This window comes from Pangasianodon hypophthalmus, chromosome 19, assembly GCF_027358585.1.
Source record: "Pangasianodon hypophthalmus isolate fPanHyp1 chromosome 19, fPanHyp1.pri, whole genome shotgun sequence".
Lineage (NCBI taxonomy): Eukaryota > Metazoa > Chordata > Actinopteri > Siluriformes > Pangasiidae > Pangasianodon > Pangasianodon hypophthalmus.
The window spans coordinates 14,685,753-14,706,885 of record NC_069728.1 but is presented as its reverse complement, the minus strand read 5'-3'; the positions used below and the strand labels follow the sequence as shown (position 1 = coordinate 14,706,885).

The window sequence follows — 21,133 nt, the reverse complement described above, 5'->3', positions numbered from 1 at the left end:
TTGTAATTCAATCCACTTCACCCCTTCAACTCCCACACCGTAGGTCAGTTTGCATCCTTAACCCTTAACCTTAAAAAGAGTAAGAACATGAGAGAGTTGTATTTCAAACTAACAGATAACAGCGAGTCATCTGGAGCATCTGCTCGCCCTTAGTGCGCATATTTAATGCTCTGTGTTTTAGCTAGCGTACCAACACTACCTGACTCGAGACTAGATCTTTTCACATCTAAAGTGATCAGAGTTGATAGTTCCGTTCTCTGTGCTGTCTTTTGAGCTAGCTATGGTGATGTGATTAGTCGTAGGGAACTATGGTGATAAGTGATTGGTTGTCGGGAATGTCTGTGTTCAGTGATTGGTTGTTGAGAACAATGGTGATCAGCAATTGGTCTCTGGGAACAATAGTAATCTGTGATTGGCTGCAGGGAATCAATGATGATCAGTGATTAGTCATAGGGAACAATGGTGATCTGTGACTTGTCTTGTAGGGGAAACAATGGTGATTTGTGATTGGTCACAAGGTACAATGGAGAACAGTGATTGCTTATAGGGAACCATAGTAATCAGTGATCGGTTGTTGAAAACAATAGTGATCAGTGATTGGTTGTTGGGAAACGATGGTTATCAGTAATTGGTTGTAACGAACAATGGCGATCAGTTATTGGCTGCAACAAACAATGGTGATTAGTGATTGGTCATAGGGAAAAATGGTTATCTGTGATTGGCTGTAGGGAACAATAGTAATTGGTGATTGATCGTAATGAACAATGGTGATCAGTTACTGGCCGTAAGGAACAATGGCGATCTGCGATTGGTTTGCTGGGGACATCAGCCTACGCAAGCTCAACTCGGTCAGGCTTTAAACACTGATGGTGAGTCGACTGTGTGTCGAGCTGTGATGTGAAAGTTGCTAATGTCTGCTTAAAGTCACTAGATTTGTTGACTTGTCTCTTTTTGTAAATAAATTTGCTTAAGTGGTCTTAAAGCCGACAAATCTAACACAAAGCCACTAACTTGACAACAGTGTGTAGAAGGACGCAGCACAACCCTTGTTATGAAATGGTCTCCCATATGTATCTTGCAATAATGTTCTCCACCACTGCAACGTTATTTAGAAAAAAGAAAAGAAAAAATAGAGAGACAGAAAGAGAAGGGCTTCCCAGCCCCAGACCGAGAAGAGCTCTGTGAATCAAACCTTTCATGAGAAATACGATTTGCGTGCCATGCCTGCAGGGATACAGCTAGTGGGAGAGGAGCCTGAGAGATCAGACCTGGTGGTTTGGGTTTATGAGCGCAGAACTGTTTGAGGTGTTTGAGTGATCTCATCAGATTATCATCCTGCACATGTTTAATTTAACCTCTTTCTACAGGAACGCTTTGATCAAAGAAATACAAGCCAGGAGCATTTCAAATTCTCTTTAACTCAGGATGATGTGAAAGAGAGAGCATCAATTTCTTTCTTTCTTTCTCTCTCTCTCTCTCTCACACACACACACACACACACACACACACACACACACACACACACACAAACACACACACAAACACACACACACACACTTCTCCCCTGCAGTGAAGCTGTAAGTGCCAGGTAAAGAGCACTAAACATCAATTCTCCATGAGCTAAAAATACCAGGCAGGAGGACCACCACCAAAACAATGTGTGTTCAGCATGAGAAATGACAGCTGAGAGAGAGATAAATGAAACGTGTGTGTGTGTGTTCTACAGAGAACAAGCTGCCATGCTGCTGCAACACACATTTATTCATTCACTTAATAACAGGCAGCAGACCCAAACTGTGTATTTTTCTGTATTTTTTAAGCGAGTGTGTCTTGCTCTCAATTCTCCGCTAATTAGATATTAAATCCACCACCAATAATCTTCATTTTCCAGTTTCTTATTTCTTTATACTATTCATGAGTTTTCATGAGTTGACTTTAATGCTAATGTGGTATTTAATGGTGTTTTTTTCCACTGCACAATCCAAAATATTAAAGAGCTATCTCATTTGGGCACCAATGGACTTTGGGGTTCTGGTTTGTTTCCCAAAAACATAAGAGACAACATCATCATGTAGCCGAGTCCGGCATGGAAGAAATGCTTGGCTTGACTCCATCATTTGGTTCTCTTGTTTATATGAGCCGAGATGATATTAGTACATGCGATTCCATTTTCTCCAACCTTCTTTCAGACACACCATCTCTGTGTTGTGTAGCACCAAGTAGCCAATCAGCATTCAACATTTCTCCAAACTGAGAATTAAAAGAAAAAAAAATAAATAAAAAAAAACACCTTGAATGACTTAATCTTAAATCATATTAATCTTTATAACTAACATGATCCAAGATTTGCATCCAAGATTTATTCTGGAATGAAATTCTGAGTTTTTAAGTTTAAACTTCTTTCAACAATATGTTGGTCCAGTTTCACTTTGGTTAACAGTTTCCTACATTTCCCACAATACCATCTGATTACCTGCTGATAGTGCTGCAACAGTTGCTTTAAATCTACCAGAAGAGAACGATGCAGCGGTGCTTTAGTCTTTTAGTCTGTTTAGCGCTATCATCAGCTTCCAAAGCTTCAACTTTCATGCTAATACCGCCAACACCATCACGCTCAACAGCACTGTACTGCTGCATTGCATTTTGGAACTTTGAGTCCAGCATTTGCACAATTCTGTCTTTCTCATTAACATTTGGCATAGAGATGTCCATAATGCCAAGACAACAACACTGGTAATTTTAATGGACACTTTAATAGCATGTTGTAAAGTATTTTTCTATCAGGTTCTCATCTCTCAGCCGCAGGCCTAATGATGATCGTGGATGTGATGGATGACCAGTTCCACATGACTGGAGTGTTAAGCTCGGAGTGACGCACTGAGCAGCCGGACGCCACCACAATGAAAATGAAGTTAGTGCAGAGAGTGTAAATCTCAAAACAGTGACATAGCCAGAGAGCCACACTGAAGCCGGCAAGCCTAAAATACATGTTTCACAGCGGAAAGACAACAACTAGGGCTCTTACTGGTGTGTGTTCTTACCAAATACATCTCTGATGCACTGAAGCTGCATTGTTCATATGCAGCTGGAATGGCTCGCAGGAACAACACAGTGTGTGGGGCAATTTATCAATTTAGCTAAATACAGGGGCTGAGTGCGGCATTCAATAAAGTTACTTCTGGAAAGTTGGCCTAAAATTTTTTTTTTTTTTTATTTGAACTAACTAGCGAGGCAGAGTGTAGTGCTGCTTAGCTTAAAATAGACAGCCGTTTCATTTAGTTTTGGTCAGCAATGCCATGTTCTTTTCCAAGTTTGATAGCTGTGATCTATGATAAAGTTAGGAATACGCTAGCAGAAGTAGCAATGTAATGTGTTTACAGCAGTAGCAGATTACACAGACAAAGGGTTTTCAGTGCAATCGCGTCCCTGCAATGAGGAACAGAGGTTGCTGTAGTGTGATTTAGACCAGAGGGAGGGGGTTGTGAAATCTGACCTACATTTTTTGTGGGAGTTGCAGCTGGACACAAACGGAATGAGAATGGGAGAATGGGTAAAGTGCGACAGACAGAAATGAATTTTAATCTGTATTTTGAAGAAGGCAACCATCAGACCATACACCATGACTAAGCGTGAAAATCATCACACTGGAACAGCCCTATTTTCCTCAAAATGACAACAAGGAACTAAACCCCTGAAATAGCTGTGACATTAAAATATTAACATCATGTTGCTAACTTTTACACCAAAACTCTGTGTGCTTTAAGTGTCACAAATCAGTGTTTTTTTCCCCCCACAGTTGTTGTCTTCTGTGGATAAAAGTCCAGAGAGCTGTGTAAGCCCACTTTGGTACAATAAGGTCACTTTCACTCTGGAGTCGGATTTTATGAAGTCTTACTCTGTGCAGTAAACTAGAACAAAACCTTACACGGTAACACTTTACAGAAGCTTGTAAATATTTTATAAGCCGTTAAAGGTTTTACACGAGGGACATCAGCACAGAGGAAGAACAACGTCTGCACCAGTCTCTGAAGTGCTGCTTTAACAGCAGTACAAACACGTAAAATAAAAATTCCACCTACGTTAATGGAGCACTCGGAAGGACATTTTTAAACTTGCGCGAATCATTTTGATGACAGGAGTGCATTGACAGCCAAGAGATACCCAAGGTTGCGTGAAAACTAAACATTTTCTGTTTACATTTACATTTCATTTACATTTCAATTTGAATCGTAGGTGAATCGTGTTCTGATGTAAATAAGCACTGACCAACCAGCGACCAACCACTAGACTTTAATCTGACTAAATGTACACCTCCTCATACATGTAGATACAGGTCAAGAGCATCAGGTAATGTTCACCTCAAACCACAGTACGGGAAAAATGTGATCTCAGTGACTTTGACTGTGGCATGGTTGTTGGTGCCAGACGGGCTGATGTGAGTATTTCATAAACTCCTGATCCCTTGGGATTTTCACACAACACAGTGTGGGTGCGTAAAACAAAAAACATGCAGTGAGGGTCAGTTCTTTGGGTGGAAACGCTTTGTAGATCAGATAGGACAGAGAGGAATGACAAACTTGTCTGAGCTGACAGGAAGGTTATGGTAACTTAAATAACCTCTCTTTACAAAGGTGGTGAGCAGAAAAGCATTTCAACATGTAGCACCTTGAGGCATTGGGTTCCACTCCTGACAGCCAAGAGCAGGAATCTGAGAATACAGTGGGCATAGGCTCTCTGAAACCGGACAGTTGAAGATTAGAGAAACAACCAAACCAAAGAACTGACTTAGTCCATTTGTAATCATCCCGATTAGCAAATCCGGCATACGTCGTTAACACCATACGACCCTGTTGGGGAAGAAAAAAGTCACGCAAGCCACGCCTCCTTCACTGGGACTGACAGGCACACAGGCCACACCTCCCTGACTGGGACTATTTGCAATTCATATAGGAAAAAAAAAAAACAGCTCTGATTAAAAATTCCATTAGAAGAATAATTTGATGAGACATCAAGAGGAGCCCCATGCACATCCTTAAGTGTCTCCATGGCAACACCACCCGCAGCATCCCGACTTCAAAGCCTCGGCTCGGACTTCAGAGGGAAGACTGTGTGTTTGGACACGCTTAAATAAACGCCTCAATAACAACTAGCTTTCTTCTTACCAGCAGAATAATAAGAGAGAGCAAGCGGGAGAGACTGTTTGAGCTCAGATCACAGTGATGTATTTGATTAATAAATATTCAGCCTGCAGGCAAATCCGTGCTCTAATGAGTGATGAAAGGAACCGTATGTAAACACTCACTGTCAGTTATGCTTCAGGTCTGACCTGTAGTAACTTTACTCTGACATTATGAGTCACAAGATTCTGAATGCCTGAGTCCCCCCACCCCAACACACACACACGCACACACTTTCCATCTCACTCCTCCTCCTTCTTGGCAGGGTTCACTGGGCCAATGGGCCAGAGTGACACATGGAGGTTTAAAAATAGCTCAGTGGAGAGAAGCCGCTGTGTTACACCAGCACTGCCTCTGCTTCTCTTCTCTGTAAGTTTCAAAACGCCTAGTGCTCGTTTTCAAAGCCATCACTTTTTTTTTCTTATTACAGTGAGTAAATTGCTTCATGTTGGTGTTTCACAAAAAGTCCCATTACACAGAAAAAGATACCGAAGCAGGCACGCCCCTGACCTGATCCTCCACACTGGAACCCGATAGAAGAGTGTTACTGCAGCTTATACCACAATGCTCGTTCCTGATTGGTCACAAGGTGTTAATTGTCTGGAACAGCAGCTTTGGCAGTAGTGCCAGTTTTAATGCAAATCACAGGTTTGTATTAATGCATTCGTTCTAATACGTTATCTCTTCTACAGTAACAGCTCATTCACAGCGACTTCCTTGATGGATAATCTACAAAAGCTAAGCCTAATAACAAACAAACAAAAAAGTGTTGTTATTTAGACAATTTCAACATATAATAGCTGAAATGGTGAACTTCTGTAAGATGATGTTTATTTAACATTTATGGAAGGAGTTTCCAGCATCAGCGGTTTGTAACAGCGAGCTTCCCGCCACAGGAAAGTCTTCATGAGAGAATGCTTTGCGGAAACAAGCTGCTTATTAACCTCAAGAGAAAGTAAGTGAACAACTGTTTATAGCTGCTGCAAAGTAATAACAGGATCTAACTTGTCTCACAGATGTCCCACAACATTAAATCTAACAATAAACAGTTAAAAAGTGTCATTCAGTAATAATTTAAAATTGTAACCATTGGCAAACTGATATGGTATAACAGGAATAAAACATTTTGTGATGTGCTGTTACTGGAAACACTGAAGTGGTAATTCCACTTCAGAGGTCAGACCTACATCACTGGGACTGATAGATACAGAGACCACACTTCCTTCACGTGGACAGATATGTACAGAGACCATGCCCTCATCACTGTGACTGACACAGAGGCCACATCTTCATATCTCCTGATAAGTACAGAAGCCACACCTCCTTCACTGAGACTGACAGGTACATAAGCCACACCTCCTTCACTGGGATTGACAGGTACATAAGCCACACTTCCTTCACTGAGATTGACAGGTACATAAGCCACACTTCCTTCACTGAGACTGACAGGTAGAGAGACCGCACCTCCTTCACTGAGACTGACAGGTAGAGAGACCGCACCTCCTTCACTGAGACTGACAGGTAGAGAGACCGCACCTCCTTCACTGAGACTGACGGGTAGAGAGACCACATTTCCTTCACTGAGACTGACAGGTAGAGAGACCACACTTCCTTCACTGAGACTGACAGGTAGCGAGACCGCACATCCTTCACTGAGACTGACAGGTAGAGAGACCACACTTCCTTCACTGAGACTGACAGGTAGAGAGACCACATTTCCTTCACTGAGACTGACAGGTAGAGAGACCACACTTCCTTCACCGACAGATTCAGAGACCACACATATGTGATGAAACTCATTATGTCTGCTGTATATAGAGCTTTAGAAAACTAAAATGTACTAAAAAAGTGTACACGTCTGTATCAATGCAAGCAAATAAAGGCCAGATCTCATGAATGAAAATATAGAATGCAACTATGCCTTGACACATCTCATTGGCTGAGAGTGTGAGAGCTCAACGAGAGACAGGCTGGGCGCCCAATGGCACGCTGACAGCTCAGCACACAGCGAGCAGAGAGCCAGTGGAGGAAGTGCTGCAGTCAGAGAGGAATGCATAAACACACAGCCCTTCTCTTCTCCTTCACCCTGACGCCACACCAAAATGCATTTCTTCAGCACGTTTCTGATCCAAACGAGCCAAGTGTCTGAGTGACAATCCTCCCAGCACGTCTCTGTGTAAACATAGTGTATAGTCTATAACTGGACATAGGATGATAAAATACAGAAAGCCATGAAGAGGAGAAACTGTGTATGATGAAGCTAAGGAGGAAGAAACGTCGAGCGGAAGCGGGACTCGGCAGGGGGAGCCCATCCTCTTCTGGCCGGCACTGCGACTCATTAGATGCTTTCGGTGCTACGTGATCAGACGATTGCAGGCTTTCTACAGCTCAGAACGTTAAAAAGAGGCTAAATTGAAGCTTTGGAAGTGCTCGAGTTGTGATTTTTGTGAGCTCAAACATTAAATGGCATACTTTTCATTTGCTTCCAGGCAAAATGAGAAGGGGAACGCGGTACAAAATAAAATGTCATATTTCCACATTAGTAGTAACATTCTGGACACACATGAATAGATGTAACAGAACTGAACACAACAGACTAAAAACCAAACCAGACTTAAAATCCAAAACGTCTCTTTCATCCTGATACTGTCCAGTCATACTTTTGTTTTTATATAATCTTCCATTAAAACGCAAGACTTGCCCTACTATATGTATTTTCTGGCACTGCAGCTGACAGTGAATAAATTCATTTTCAAATAAAATGCTTTTAAAAGTAGATGTTTTGACAAGAAGTGGTTTTCTCTGAACAAAGACAACGGTCCATGCATTTTCCCCAAAGGTCTTGAAGCGTTTCCTCTTTCTTTTTAACATTAACCAGCTAAATTATTAAACTAGTGAGTCAACAGTTTCACAAAGTTTGAAGCAAGGACACTTTTAAGAAAAGAATATTTAATATCTCATAACATGTTTTGGTCTTTTGATGCCTGAACAAAACCTCTCTCAGAGTAGGTGTGTCCCTATTATTAGCAGGGTAACATATAGAACTCAGTACAGATGCAAAGACCTGCGTGTTGAGAATGTCTGCTAGAACTTACCGGAAGGCTGGATGGCCTCTCTTGCTGGTTCAGGCCCATCTCGTCGTGGTTGGGCTTCCCGGGAGTCATAGCGGGCTGGGCTCTGCTGCCGTACGCCTCCTGAGGAGCATCCTGTACAAAGACAGAAAGTTTTCCAGTATTTAAATAGAAAGCTTGTCATGTGTGAACTTGTGTTGTGAAACAGCAGTGTACACATGTGGACTAAAACTGTTCAAGATTCACTAATGTCTCTGCAAAAGAAAGATGGAGAATCTACAGTGGCATCATTATCTACACTCGGATGTGACGTCACACACTCCAGCAAACACACACACGAGCAGGGGAACGTGTTGTCTGTTGGCCATGTGCTTCATATACCGGTGTACACAAACCTCACTCCTGTATAATATCTATTCATAAATGCAGAAAGGTAAAGGAGGAGAGGGAGGGTGTGTAGTGGAGGACAAAGAAACTCCAAGCTACCAGAGTCTGACATTTATTTAGAAATGTATGCATGTGTGTGTAGAAGAGTACCGTGATAACTGGGTCACAGCAAGACCACACTCGCAGGCTGCTGTTTACACTGCGGTCATGACATTACGGCTCAGTGGGAATAACGTCAGCCACTTTGGCATCATTAAAAATACATATTTTTCTCTTTCTGCATTGATGAGTGCCCAGACAAGTGTGTCGCTGTGATTGACAGAGGAGAGAGTGTGTACGCACTCCCTCCCACCCAGGAGCCTGTAACGCTTATTCTAAAATAAAGATCTCTCAATATCCATATCTCAGATATCATGATAATTCACCATAATATAGATACTGCATTAGTTGTATCGCCCAGCCCTAGCTTCCACTAGCTACAAAAATATGTACCCATTCATCCAGGGAGTACATTTCATTTTCTGGCCAAACTGTTTCCCGTGATCAAGCCAGGGGCAGCAGTAGCAAGAAAAAGCAGAAACTGAGATGAAGCTAATAAAGAGAAACACTGAGTGGAATCAAAATTCTTCAGAAGAAAGCTGGAGATTTTGGAAGTGTCTCCTACTTTGTGTGAGATTTTGCTCAGCTGAAATAATAAGACTGAAGCTATTTAGATTCTGGTTAAAGAAGCATCCTTTAGTGCACATGGTTATAAAAGTAAAAGTCCAGGACCACACAGGACGCAGAATAAAGAAGCATGTAATGGTCCACCCAATGGAAATCATCGGCGGCTCTTAATATACTAAATATAATAGAATACAACACAATCAAAGCACATTAAGATTTCTTTAGAGAAATCAAGCTAGTCATTATATTTTTACACTCCTTGGTTTTGATGTGGTTCATTATTGTGTTATTGTAGTTCTGCGAGGTTGGGTTGGCTGGTGCGCCAAAATCATTTCTAATAAATAAAGATTGAACAAATTATTATTTTTATAATTGAGTAATCTGTCAGCTAATTTTTACTCCGTCTCTAATGATTATCCCATTTCCCTTATAATAACCAAGTTAAATCCCAAAGAGATGTTTTCTTATAATAAATAACATTTGAAAATGTACATAAGAGGCTTCATTAACGTATTAAGCTCATATTTCATTACGTTGACCGAAACTTCGCAAATTTGTCAAGCCACTTTCATGAAACATTACGTAACATTATGTAACATGAGACAAACACTGACCTTTTTCCACTCACCAAGCAGGAGCTTTTGGTTTAAATGAGTAAAAAACTCGAGCAGTTTGAACATTTCGGGCATTGCTTTCTCTGACCGCTCTCTTTTTTTCCATCACTCAAAGTTCAGTCTGTGTTGTATTTCTTCTAAGGTGTGCGTTGGTATTCAGATCCCACAGGATGTTTTAACTCTTATGTAGATCACAGAGTAAAACCATGCAGCCAGTGTGACCGCTATCGAGTAATAGCATTCCTTCATTTTAGTTATTTATTCCAGAAACAAGAGAGAGCAGTTCACCCTCTTGTTTTCTCTCCGTCACGCTTTCAAGGGTTCAGCTGAAGTTCAGCTAAACTCGGCGCCAGACCCCGTTTTTCCCTCTGCGTTCAATCTGATCGCTCCTGACTTATCATCTAAGCAAGCAGAGAGTATGTTAGGAGTGAAATCAGTCCATCTGTTACTGCTGTTCATTAAAAAAAAAGGAAAAAAAAAAAAAAACTATACAGTGACAAGAAACAGAAGCAATGCTACAGCTGTTCTCTGTGCCTTCAGTAGTGTATTGCATTCAACCCTAATTAGGGGCCAAGCACTGAAGGTGTGTTAGCACCTTATTTTAATTTGTATGTTTTCTTCTTCTCCGCCTTCTCCTTCTTCTCCACTGATTATTATACTTCCAGATGGGAGTTTATGGTAGCCCACAGAATGCTTTGTACACTTTATGAATTCTGGCAATGTTCATCTCAGCAATGCAACGTCACAGAAACACAACACTTTCCTCTGACTGTTTTGGTCATGCCAAGTTCAACAGATACCACAACGTTAATTTTCACCATATTGGATTTTACGTCCAATTTTATTTTATTTTTTTTGGTTTTTTTGCTTCTTCTGCTACATATTTGATCCAATTCACCACCAAATTGGAACACAACATTGTAGACCAACCCAAACAAAACATGTTCCTCAGATTTTTGATATATGGGATGGCTCGTCATTGACGCACAAACTAATGTGACAGCAAATTCACAAAAGAGGAAGTCAGCAACACTTATGTTCTGACATCAAACTTGGCCAACGGGACACAGTGATCTCCTTGGAAACAAGAGCTGGGGGTCCCAAAGGCTTCACTAAGGGGTGAGGCCAGAAAGTGCTTGGCCCCTTAACTGCTGGATCACTTAATACACATCGATGAATTTTCATAATAAGCTTAGTCAATTATCATCTCAGCGGTCCTATTCAAAAAGACTTTATTTATTTATTAATATTTAATTATTTATATTATTTTAAGTATTAAATTTTTTCTTTCTTTTCATGAGCAGCTCTAGGCTTTATAAAATAGAGGGAGAGTGTGTAGACGTGCTACTACAGCAGTTACGGTAGTTTGACATGGCACATGAAGTTCTTAAGAAAAGAAAGAAAAAGAAAAAGAAAAAGAAAAAGAAAAAAAAAAAAAAAAAATTGGTTCCTGGGTTATTCTTAAGAATAATCAGAAAATTCCTTTAAATGACAACTGATACTGTAGCAAAGTTAGTTTTATATTAGATACTCAGGTTCACACTCCTGATATCTGTGATTCACTGCAAATCTCCAACATACAGACATAGACTTTGTTTGCTTGTATCTTATCTTCTGTATCAGGTCTACAGCGCACCAGCTCAAAACTAAAGAAGCAGACAACAAACATCTTTTTGCTGACTGACCTCATTTTGGGGTATATATATATATGAATATAAATCAATCTGTGTGTGCGCGTGTATACACGTGTGTGTATATATATATATATATATATATATATATATATATATATATATATATATATATATATATATATATATATATATATATATAAGTATCTTTAGCTCAAAGTTACATGCCTAATCATTCCTGGAAGGGACCTTGGCTTGATACAGAACATTCACACTCTGGCAGATTTCCATTGTCTATCTCTTCTCTGACTGTGTTCCTGATGAACAGTCCTGATCACGACGCAGCTCGAGAGCACAGAGTGAAATCACAAGGTCAGGTCAGCGTGTTGCTTTATTTCTATATGCATCTAACTGCACACACAGACAGGGTGAGGCAGGCCCGAGCCTCCAGCCTGGCACAGAGGAGGGCATGAGTGTGTTTCCAAAGCAGAGAGAGAACAGCTTGTATAGCGACTCCTCCACAGGAAGATTCAATGCTCTGATTCAGCATTGAGCTGCAATACGGCAAACCAGGACATCGTGTACAGCATCGCCGTAGCAGATCGCCCCACACTCACCCGTTTCACATTTCTATACCAGCCGAGATAGGGATAGCTGAAAATAACACACAATGTGCTTTAGGAACGCCAACACAGCACCACATATGGAGTGACATTTGTGCCTTAATTAAAAATCCAGGAATTACGCAATAAATAGAAAACACAAAAATGTAATTTGAAAATGAAGGCGCTGTCTAGGAAGGAAAGAGAAAAATGTAAAAATGTCCCATTCAGAAAAGGTTTATTATAAATAACACTTTAGAAGATTAATATTAATTATTAATATTAATTGCATAATACCTGTTAGTCACTGGGTCATAAAGAATGAATGAAAGAAACTGTTTTATTCCTCTTATACCACAGCAATTTGCCAACCATTAAAAAATTTTATTTATTAAACACCACCACATTACACTTTTTTAACCATTTACAGTAACAATTAATGTTGTGGAACATCTGTGAAACAAGTTGGTTCCGGTTGTCGCTTGTGTAATAGCAGCTATAAACAGTCGTTCCCTCACCAGCTTCCCTTTTTCCTTAAAAACAAAAAAAAACCTGCAGCCTCCATCCTGAAGGGGGAAACCTACTGACTGTTACAAAGCAGTGACACTGGAGACTCCTTCCAAAAATGTTAAACATCTCCTCACAGAAAACTTCACCATATCAACAAATATTTCTCTCTTTGTTAAGTAGCACATTTTTATTCCATCTGGCTTCCCCATGCAGGATGTTACTACAGAAAGGATAATGTACAGTATTAGACTGAGCGCTTTATTTTATAAAACAGCCAATTACTGTATATATGATGCTACAAATCAAGACCCGAATACTGAAAACCCACTGTGGTCTGCCAGTGACAAACGTGAGCTACTTTACCAGCAGTTAACTAGCCGGCTAGCTGTTAGTGATGAGAGAAGGAAATGAGGGAGTCAACAAACTGCATATCTATATACATAAATGGCGTTTTTAATGAGAGTAAAGGTTTAGCGATGTTCCTAGGTTTTCTGTAAGAGTGGGCTGGATTTTGTGGACACAAAGAAGGAATGTGGATGTGTTTCTCAGGTGATCTACAGAAAATGAGAAATCAGTATAAAGTATAAACAGAGACTCAGGGATATGAGCAGCACAAGCAGTGTGCTCTCACTGTTATCATTCACATGCACGGCACTGAGAGCTCCACACTCAAGGTCGGTTTATTACCGCAGCCTTGCGCGCACACACACACACACACACACACACACACACACACACACACACACAGAGTAAGTAAAACAGAAAAAGTAGGAATGCACACACTGGCTTGTAGTCACGTGGAGGCAGTCAGACTGAATTTTGTGTGTGTGTTTGTGTGTCTGTGTATATGGGTCCACATCTGTGTGTTGCTCTGTATATGCACATCTGTGTCTCTGCTGCGTGTGTCAAGTGGGTTGCTTGAAGGCTCTTACCTGCTGCGGCGGAGCTCGTGGCTGCATGTAGTGAGGCTGAGAGGGAGCTGCAGGCTGCTGATGAGGAGGGCTGAAGTATGGAGGCTGACCCTGTTGGCAGTATCCACCCATGCCCTGCTGTCCATACTGCGCCGGTACCTGCTGGAGGTGAAATACACCACATCAACTATACTGATACCCAAAGAGCCAGTGGGTTACTCATCCACAATCATCAAACAAATCCTGAGGAAAAGAAAAGATGACTGCACTTTCACGGTCATTGCGCTGAGAGACTTTGAAACCAGCTGACCTCCACCATCTTATGACTTTTAGTCATTTAACATAATCCTGTAATAATTTCCTAAGAATAATTCCCTTGCTATTAAGTGTAGAAAAAGATCTTTAAAAAAAAAAAAAAAAAAAAGCCAGGTTATTTGTCATTTTTTTTAATTAATAATTTTCTAATTAAGGAAAAAAAACACAAACAAATAAAGCACGTAGTTAGTTTATTTCCATACAGGCATTATGATGGTTATATTTCTTTTATTTCTGAATCTCAAATAGTGTTCTGTTGAGGACACAGTGCACTAATGTAGGCTCTAGAGCAAACTGTTATACCCAGTGTAGTGTAGTGAAGAGGAAGCCATTTCGTTTAGCTGGGCAATACGAAGTATAATAATATTCTTGCGTTAAAAAAAAAAAATTCTGAATAAATACACGTCCTGAATACGTCTTGCCACATGTCTAAGTCTGTTTACACAAGGGTTGTCATGGTAACCTATTTCTCATTGACCATGTCCTGCTCTCATTCTCATCCCCATTAAAAAATTAAAAAGCTGCTCCCAATTATAAAACACTATTTATAAGCTCCTTCAGTCTAAACGTGGCTTCAAATCTACAAAACCCTGAAGTCCACAGTCAGATCACATCCTAGCCTACTTATTTGGCATTTATTTAGCACTGGCTCCATTTTCTCTTTGCTTGATTGATTACAGTGATTTCTATGCACACTTGCCGGATGGTTCACCTTTTTCTGCCCCACTATTTTCTCCCCAATTCAGTCATGCTAATTCCCACCCAGTAGCTAACTCTCCACTTTCACACAACAGCTATCATCTGGGGAGAGTGAAGTGAAACATGTGCTTCCTCTGAGACACGCAAAGCCAACCAATCGTATCTTTTCGAAGTGCGTCACAGGGAAATGCAACACATTTGGAAAGAGCTATCCGCCCTCTTCTGCATACATTTTGCTAGTGATGCCCACGATCTACTAGTGTCACTGTGACTGACAGGGGAGAGAAAATAATGCCATCCCTCCCAACATGGCCAATTTTTGCTCTCCTGTCTCTCGGGTATGGATGGCTGTGGCATCATCGGGGTTTTAACTTGCTATCATGATATTTCTGTTCCACCACTTGGGATGTTCACTTTTTTCCATCACCATATTCCTGACTAACGAATAAAAGGGTTTTACGACAAAGTTTCCTGCCATATCACTTCTTACATGCCCCTCAGGCAATGTTTTTTTGCTCTTTGGTTTGTTTGATTATGTGCAGTGCATTTACTGGGACTATTAAATATAATAATGCTTTATGTTATTTGTGCTTGTTAGTTTGTGCTCACTGTGTTTCGTGAGATTTAAATAAATTACACAAAGTCAATTGGCTCCAAGAATCAAAATCATCATGGTTTGCTGCGCGCTAGGGAAAACATTAAACTACGTGCCGTTTCTTTTCGCAAGACCGAGAGTTTTTGAGTGATGGGATTTCTTCTCTGTGAGGGACTGAGTGCAGAAAGAGGTGTTTGTCGGGAACATGACTCTCTCATCACTTAATCAGGAGCTGAAACACTCAAGGGTCCGACTTCAAAAACCAAAAATCAGCACTGATAGCAACGCACCATTCCTGCCTCCCTCAGCGTGAAGGCTCATGATGAGCAACGAGAAAGTGTGTGTGTGCGCGTGTTGATATCGTAATCCTGTGAGCTCCAAATCACCGCAGGCTGTCTCATACAGGGTTACGTAACAGGTTTACAGGGGAACAGCTGGTACTGGCACGGCCCCTTTGCCTCATCTGGAGTCATTTGCATTCATCATTCAGGCCAAATAGAAAACACAGACAAGTCACTATGACGACTATGTACCATTTCCCTCATGTGTCAGCACCTTTTAGCTAGCATTCCTCCACACACACGTTACACAAACATATGGAGATTATTGACCTGAATATTTTGTGCCATTGCACTACTGTTTAGAGATATTAATACTCAGCGCATAAGACGAGATCTGAGCACAAGAAATTATTAGCACCTTCAACATAATGAAAATGTAAACGTCTAGCAAAGTGGTGCTGTACATAAGAAAGGGTTTCTTTATCCGGCACAAAATCATTAATCTCTAATCTCATTATAATCATAATCACGAGCAAATAACTCTCACCCCTGATTGAGCCACGCATTTATATACATCATCAATTAAAACAGTCGACAGCTGAAAAATGCTCAGCAAGGCAATGCATGTTATGAAAGGGGCGTGCAGTTAATGGAAAACAACCAATGATTTAAAATTGTAAACTGAAAATAATTTTTTGATAATAGCACTGTCATGTTACACAGCACTGACACTGGAGACTCCTTCCATGAAGGCTAATCACTACAACATCACCGTATTAACCATTACACAAGTTTTTTCCAAATCCGTTTATGTCGTGCGTCCACCAGACAAGTCCATGTGTAAGTTGTTACTATGATAACAAAACGATAACGTATTCTAATGAGCTCGTTACTATAAAGTAATACATCTCATATCCGTCTCTTCCTACTGTTACAGTTATGTTTTCCGCACTGAACATTTATTAACCAAGTTCAGCCTGTCCTTGCAATAAAAGATGGCCGTTCTTTTCTCAGTACAGAGAAACATTTCAAAATGGTGGTCCATATTAATCAGACAAACACACACGACAAATGCGGGAGAGTACTTCCTTTAATCCATGCTTACGTGAAACCATATGTAGTCCAATTCTCTCAGAGTACTTTGCTTTAAAACAGAGGGATGTGATTAAAGGTCAGGTGAAGTTACTGAGCGGGGGTATGCCAGGTGAGAACACTGTGCAGGTAGGAAATATACACACACACACACACACACACACACACACACACACACACACAAACAGTTACACATAACAGTACGCCGCACTTAAAGGAACCTACACCGGAGGCCTCAGATTACAGCTCTTTCTATATTTACAGAGGATCAAGACCACTTACGATACTAGTTCTGCAAGCATATCTGTGTTGTGTGTGTGTTGTGTGCGTGTGTGTATATCATGGACAAGAATTGACATGCTGAGGAAAAAAACCCAGAAAAACCTGCTTACTTCAAACTCACCCAAAACTCTGAACTCTGTCAATAAACGTTCAAGCTACAAAAACATACAATGCGAAAAAACATGACTAGTGAAAGTCTTAGGATGCGGGACATGAGAAGATAACTAAACAAAGCTGTTCTCGTGGAGTTTTACAAAACACTGAAGCACTGCATAAAAAAAAAATTTCCAGTGACTTCTGCTCTCCCAAAGGTTTTGACGTAACCATGCGCCATCAGAATGAAGAGGCACTTCTATGTTTGATTTGGGCTACGCTGACTATACTTGTGACGCATAGCCACAAATTCTTCCCTCTGAAAAATGCAGTACTGATGCCTTACAGAATCTGAATCAACCGCCGCTTTGACACATATTAGAGACAGAATCAGAGCAAAATTGTTGCATTTAGTTTGTTTGTACTTTGGTTTGGTTTCACAATGCGCATAATTAAACCAGAAAGCAATCAAGTAGAACTCGACACCAACGACATGGACAGGGATGCCTCCGCTGCCAACACGTCTAGTCCTTATCCTAACTAATTTCTTCTTCTTCTTCTTCTTTCGGCTGCTTCCATCAGAGGTCGCCACAGAGGATCACTGGGCCACATATTTGATTTGGCACAGTTTTTATGTCGGATGCTCTTCCTGACGTGACCCTCCCGGCACTGTGACTGGCACTGGGAGTGCACTGTCGTGTGCAAACCCAGTGGCTGGGGTCGGTTCCCTGGCCAGGAATCGAACCCAGGCAGTGGCGGTGAGAGCGCTGTGGCCTAACCACTAGTCCTCCAGGGACCCCATTGTAAATACTTTGTAAGACCCTGAAAATATACTTTAGACAGGAAGAACGCTATTGAAGAGAAACTATTTCAGACATTTGACCTTGCTCTGACCTTAACCCTGTTTGGATCAATTCCAAAATGGCTTTAGTTCGTCTGTTGGTTATAACGCTAATTCCACATAAATCCTACAAACACTCATTTAACCACTCGTTCCTGAGATATTGCACTTTTTTTTTTTAATTAAGATTCTTTTTTTCCCATTCACTGCCCTTCAGAAGCTACATAAGACATTTACATGTTTCCCAGAAGACAAAATAATAACAATTTACACCGATCATCCTGTCCAAAAGTTTACACCCCCCGGCTCTTATTGTAGTGTGTTGCGTTCTTGAGCATCAGTGAATGTTTGCACCGTTTGTAACAGTTGTGTACGAGTCCCTCAGTTGTCCACAGTGTGAAAAGATGGATCTCAGCATCATATAGCCTCTGTTGGAAAGGGGTTGCTGGAAAACAAATAATTTGCAGAACCTGGAAGATTTTTCTTAAGAACAGTGGGCAGTTTAACTCCTCAGGACAAACAAGGGACTCATGAAAAACTATCGCAAAAAACATAAAAACAATCATTGATCATCCAGGTAACAACACAGTATCAAGAATCAAGTGAGTGTAAACTTTTGAACAGGTTCATTTGTATAAATTCAGTTATTATTGTGTCTTGTGGACTATATGTTAACATCTGCTATGTGAAATAGCTTATTCAGGGCAGTACTACATAAAAAACAAAATGCAAATTTTTTTTTATCTCTTTTATTTTTTTTTTTTAAACTATTAACATTTTGCAGATTCTGCAAGGTGTATGTAAACTTACGACTTTTTTTTTTCTATTTTCTAAAGATACCAATATCTAGTATAGTAATAGTGTTCTTTTCCATAGCATCCTTTGGCTTACATCGCATCTACAAAAAATGCTGCAACCTAAAAAACACACAGCATGTTTGGTTTACGTCTTGCAGCTGAGTCGATTCACTTTCTCACCGCAATTAAACCATGCTAGAGTTGGCAGCGCATCGAGACACCTCGTTTAGATGCTTTCAGACGAGTTATTCTGGTCCACACCCAAGTCAGATTGTTGTGTTCTCACCTGCCTAAAGAAATGCACAGAGTAAAAAAAACACACCAGGGTTCTACTCAAGCAGACTAAACGCTGTGTAAGCGAAAGAACCCTAACTTTTAAACAATGCTTAATAATCAACAAAGATTAGCTATGCAACTAGGATAAAGACAGATTGCTTTCAGTTTCTGTCGCAGCGTATTATACTTCAGTACTGTCTCCAAACTTGTCCCCATGTCAGAGCTGGTGTGTGTGTAACCTGCACACGCTCCAGTACTGTCACTATGAATGACAGCAGGGTTCCCCTGGCATCTGACTGGCCAATTTCAGGTGAGCTTGTGGAAAGCGCTGCCCTCTGGTCATCTAATCCTGCAGTAGATAAAAGTCATTATTGTCCTCTCGGACCAGCCAGAGTGAAAATAACAGCATCGCTGACACAACGCCCTCCCGAGGTTAAAGATTACACAAACCCTCCAGCCTCCGATGATCTAATTATGCGATGACCATTGAGTAATGATGTGCTTTTCGGGCAGTGTGTCTTTTTCCATTCCTTCACGCCGTGGGCTGAGAACGTTTTGTGCTGATTTCGATCTTTCAGCCGTGACCAGGGGCGATCACGCTCGGAAACTCAATGTGAGAGTCACCTGGCAGGCAGGCTTTCACCTAATCTTATCAGAGAGCAGCCGAACGAAGCCTGAAAGCCAGCGCAGCGCAGAACAGGTCTGAAACACAAGTTACTACGTGCACGTATAGATGTAAATGAGAAAGCTAAAGCTACATCCAAACGCCCTTTTTTCTGCGAGAGTTTTGGTAATCAGTTGCAATGGGATGCGTTACATCATGTGTATAGCATCATATTTGATTACTCAGGTGGGTAATAACCTGTAATATTCAAAAATTCTGATAAGAATCATAATTATCATTATTTACAATCAGCTACTTCTGGAATATATTTAGCTACTCTGTAACACCACAAGAAATGCACAGATTTAATTTACAAATTCACAAATTGGTGCCACCTGCACGAGGATTAGCTAGTAGTTCTTACAATTAAGAAGTCAAATTGTGGAAAATAGAGACTAATATCTAGCAAAATAACAGTGTGTCAGACACTGTGTGAAGGAAAAAAAATATACTTCTACAGTTACAATAGCTTGTCTGGTCCTGTTCCTACTTGTACTATGTTTAAATAGGGAATAAAGCACATGTGGTCATGCCATTACAGGAAAATAATTAATGACGTGGTGGTGTGATGCAGCCTGACGCAAAGAGTTACAGTTACCACCCTGAAGTTGATTATTTTCCAATATCAACATGCCCAAGTTTTTAATTGCTCGTCTACGACAACAATCTGCCAATTTTTTATTCATTAAAGAATGTCACATTATACGTTAATATAGTAGCATGTCAGCAAAACAAGTTAGTTCCTGGTAGTACTTACGTTATAGCAGCTATAAACAGTCGTTCCTTCACCGGTCGCTCTCTTGACATTAATAAGTCCAATGCACTTTTTCATACCCGTTACCCAGAAACCAAAAGCCCTCTCTCCCCAAGATGTTCCCTTATCACAAACCTTACAAAGTTACAGCTTCTGACTGTTACAAAGAACTGATAGTGGAGACTCCAATGTTAATCAAACATCTCTTCACACATCAAAAAATTTAAAAAATTTAAATGGTAGGCACACCATGCAAGTTGTCTCTACAGAAACAATAATATATTAGAACAAATGCATTAATATAAATGGTGCGAAGGAAGTACTGTCTGAGCTGCACTTATAGAAGAATAATCAACACCTCCTAACCAATCAGATTCGAGAATTTAACAATGCTGCTGTATAACTGATATTATTATACACTATCAAACCTTTAAAAATTTCATCTATTTCTAAACAGTTATTAGATCTGAGACATCAACCACGGCTCTACTAAATGTTACTTTCCTTGGTATTTGCTTTAAGGAGAAAAATGCTGGTGTTGGAGTGATTCTTACCGTCTTAGATTTGGGAAGAGTTTTTTTTGGCTTTTTTTGCTTTTGCAAATATCACATTAACATACGACTTGACATATAACCAGCCTTTTTCCTTAATATTGCTGAGCCTTTAACATGTACACTGTATATGAGCAGTCTAGGACTGTGTGTGTATATAGTACTCATAAACAAATCTAAATAGACTTGTAAACTTCGGAACTGATGAAACCTCTAGAATAAGTGTATAACCCCGGCACCATCTACCACAACAGCAGCTCTTACAGGTACGTAATCCTCATGCTTAGGGAATAACAGAAAGCCGGGCTTTACGCTGGGAATTGT

General features: G+C 40.5%; 1 protein-coding gene across 4 annotated transcripts in view; it reads right to left on the bottom strand.

Moving 5' to 3' along the window:
• Positions 1 to 21,133, bottom strand: part of arid1b (AT rich interactive domain 1B (SWI1-like)) — a 63,188-nt gene that overhangs the window by 32,048 nt on the left and 10,007 nt on the right. Inside the window, exons 1-3 of one of the 4 annotated variants that reach the window (XM_053242218.1) lie at positions 18,745 to 21,130; positions 13,591 to 13,731; positions 8,273 to 8,383 (exon numbers count right to left, since the gene is read on the bottom strand). In XM_053242218.1, coding sequence (XP_053098193.1) covers positions 8,273 to 8,383; positions 13,591 to 13,701 — 222 coding nt within the window. In that variant the 5' untranslated portion in view covers positions 13,702 to 13,731; positions 18,745 to 21,130. Of the gene's footprint in view, positions 1 to 8,272; positions 8,384 to 13,590; positions 13,732 to 18,744; positions 21,131 to 21,133 lie in introns of those variants that run through there. The other 3 variants (XM_053242220.1, XM_026923760.3, XM_034313900.2) reach the window with 3 other exon arrangements.